Source organism: Castor canadensis, chromosome 3, assembly GCF_047511655.1.
Source record: "Castor canadensis chromosome 3, mCasCan1.hap1v2, whole genome shotgun sequence".
Taxonomy (NCBI): Eukaryota; Metazoa; Chordata; class Mammalia; order Rodentia; family Castoridae; genus Castor; species Castor canadensis.
Window position 1 is genome coordinate 32,583,404 of NC_133388.1, and position 3,376 is coordinate 32,586,779.

A 3,376-nucleotide genomic window follows, 5' to 3' on the forward strand; every position below is an offset into this window, starting at 1 on the left:
CCCGTATACCAAAGAGGAACATGAATGGGCAGTCATTAGTCTAACAAAAGAAATACCAGACACCAAGGGCTGTGGACAGTGTGTCACTTTATTTCTTTGGGATTTCCAGTCTCACTCTTTTAACGATGCAAATTCCATCTCCCATCTGCCTGACCACCTTGTGGTGGCTCAGGCTCTGAGAGGAGGCTTGCAGAAAAGCGGGTCCCCCAGCAGCCAGCCAGGCTGGAGTCCCCAGCAGATAGATCAGGCCTTCCTCCCTCCCACCCCTTTCCACACTCCTTGCAGGGAGCAGGCTGGCACCTCTGATCGCAGGTGCCTCGGGGCCCTCCCTTCAAGGCCATTTCCAGTTCTTCCTATGAACCCTGCTGCTGCTCATGCTGAGCCTGGAAACTTCTCTGTTGGTGACATGAAGCAGAGGACACAGACCTGTCCACAATCAATTCTAATGTTCTTTTGGAAAACATCTTTGAGTAAGAGGGTGCCACCTCCCCCGTTAAAGAAACTTTAGACATATTCTGCCCCATGGGAAAGATGATCGTGCTATAATACTCCTTTTGTTCCCAGGAAAAGCTGAAAGCTGCCTTAGCTACGCATCCTCTCTGTAACCCTCCCACCCAACACATGCAGCTTCCAACACCAGTAAGGGGGCCCAACCAATCCAATCCACTGGAATCAAAACAAAAAACTAAAACACAACAATAAAAATATGACCAGACAACAACCAAAGAGAACACCAGCACTCCTGTAAGTCTTCATCAAGAAACCACATGGCTGATTTCTGGCTCTCTCTGCCCTGGAACCAGGAAATAACACAAATATGCCCTTGGAGTCACTGTGGCAGAGCAAAGAGCATCCTGGCCAAGCCAGGGAACAAGTCAGTTCCCTGACCCTCTCCAAATGGTACCCCTTTCTCCCAACCCCTCAAGCACCACCTGTCAGCCATCTACCAGGGTGAGGCCTTCATAGAGCGCCCGCTTCCACATGTAGTAGGTGGAGCGGGCAGTGAAGGGGAAGAGGGAACTGAACTCCTTGTAGGAGGGGAAGCTCTTGGACTGGAAGCGCTTCTGCAAGAACAGCTTGGCCTGGGCCTTGAACTTTGTGGTGGTAAGCATGTCCATCACCAGCACCTGGCCACCCCTGCCACCTGATGCTGCCACTGCAGGCTGGCTGGACAGAGACCTGCTGTAGTGCTGGCCCTGGGTCATGGCCCCCTCTCTGGAAGGCCCTCCCTGGACCACCTCTAGATCCTTTTCTGAAGAAGCCCCCACTGGCAGGGGTCTCACAGGTGGGGCCATCACAGCTGTCACATTCTTAACAGCTTCATTCTTCTGCTTCTCCTCAGCCTCCTGTTCCCCACTGCCTAAAGATGGAGCCTGCGTCTGGAGTTTGGACAGGCCGCTGGGCCATCTCTGGGCAAGACTCTTCCAGACCCAAAAGGTAGAGGGTGACAGGCGAGGGTAGCGAAGGCGGAAGCGACAGAAGGGCAAATGCCCATTTAGCACCTGCTTGCGGGCAGCTCTGCGCAGGCGCCTTTGCCAACGGGACAGGGGTATCCATGGGGACAAGAGCTGTTGCGAGGTGGGGGGATCCCCATCTGTTGCTTTTCCTGCCTCCTTTTCCACCTCACCCTTGCAAGGGAGCAGGGTCCCTTCCTCAACAGACGCTGGCTGAGGAGCCTCGGCAGCTACGACAGGTGGAGCTGGCTTGAAGCTGGGGTTCCTCCGGAGGGCTTTTCGTCGCCAGTTATAGTAGGTAGACCTCGAGATGCCAGGGAACCTGCATTTGAAGCAGCGATACGGCACCAGTGTGTTCAGGGAGATGCAATGCTCCAGGTACGACTTGGCCCGCTGCATTAAGATCACTCCAGGGCTTGACACGGCCTGTGGGGAGCCCCCCAGCCCCTCGGCAGCCTTCTCCCCTGGCAGCTTCTCCAGCTCCTCCATAGCCACCGACTCCCTGAGGGCAGAGGCCGGGGTGGAGCAGGAGCCAGAGCCCAGCAGCTCATGCTTCCAGGCGTAGTAGGTGGAGCGGGAGATCTCGGGGAACCTCTGGAGGAACTGATGCAGCGGCACGAGGCCCCCACGATGGAAGCTGTCCTGCAGGAAGTGCTTAGCCGAGAAGCGGGTGGCCACCTTCTGCCGGTGCTCCTGGGACTGCCGCCGCCAGCGGTAGAAGGTGCTCTTGGTAACGCTGTAAGGCTCACAGAGGTGGGAGTAGCTGAGGCCAGGTTCACGGTTGAGCAGCTCCAGGGTCTTGGCTGGTGGTGGCAGCGGAGCCAGGGCTGGAGGAGCAGGAACCAGGGCTGGAGAAGCTGGGGCCAGGCTGTGAGCACCATCAGCCTCCACCTCCTCCAGCCCCACCACAGGAGCAAAGTACTGGTGCCGGAAGAGGTGGCTGGTGAGCGGCTGGCCAGCCCACATGATGTGCAGGGTGGAGGGCATGTGGTTGCACCGACGGGGTCGGATGACACGGTTAAAGTAGGGCCGGATCTTGAGGTTGCGCATCGGGTAGATGGAGTAGATGTTGCGCTGAAGGACCGAGGCGAGGGCATACAAGTGCCACACGTTGGAGAAGCTGCTAGGGAAGCAGGTGGCCTTGACATCTGCATCAAAGATGGCCTCCAGAGTGGCCGAAGGCAGGCTGGTCATCTCTGGGGACTCCTCCGAGCACAGGGAGTAGCGCACGGCCTGCAGCATCACCTTGGAGTCGATCATGCCCTGGAGGTAATAGTGTCTGTGCAGCAGCATCTCCACCACCGTGCGGGCTCGCAGCTCCAGGCTGAGGCCCATGTCTCCCCAGAGCAGCATGCTGGCAGCCTCAAACAGCAGGCTGCCCTCACCCTTGCACACCAGGGGCAGCATGTTCTGGGGAGCATCCTCTGGGTACAGGCTCAGGGCCACAGAATCCACCTCTAGCACTTGAAGCCCTGGGCCACCCTTCCTGCAGGTGGGAAGAGGGAAGGAAGACAGAACCTGCTTGGCCTCCAGAGCAGCATTAACGAGCCCCTCCAGGCCCTCGGACTCCACTGCCTCCTGCAGTTCCTGCAGCACTTGCTGCACCAGCTGGTCCCGAGAAGTCATCCTGACAGGGCAAAGGACAGAAGGCAGAGGTCAGTACAAGTTGTGACATGACACCCAGCAATGGGTCCCTGGCTACTCCTGCATCTCTCCCTGGAGGAAAAGGTCCATCTGCTCTCGTTTCCCCATAGAAGAAAACAGCTAACTGCCTCTGTAAGTTTGTTGGATTGTTCAGTGGTTCTGGGGAAGAGCACGGTCTCAGGAACTTGGCTTTGAATCTTGGCTCTGATGTTAGTTTGGCCATCTTAGGCAAGTAACTTAACCTTTTCTGCATCTGCTTCCTTTTCTGTAAAATAAGG

General features: G+C 56.9%; 1 protein-coding gene across 1 annotated transcript; it reads right to left on the bottom strand.

Moving 5' to 3' along the window:
• Positions 1-935: 935 nt before the first annotated feature.
• Positions 936-3,080, bottom strand: Vrtn (vertebrae development associated). Its single transcript, XM_074066923.1, has one exon. The coding sequence runs from the start codon at positions 3,078-3,080 to the stop codon at positions 936-938; it is 2,145 nt and encodes a 714-aa protein (XP_073923024.1).
• Positions 3,081-3,376: the final 296 nt, after the last annotated feature.

What these genes read in the sequence shown, in the direction of transcription:
- Vrtn (XM_074066923.1), bottom strand. Translation starts at nt 3,080, where the DNA reads ATGACTTCTCGGGACCAGCTGGTGCAGCAAGTGCTGCAGGAACTGCAG.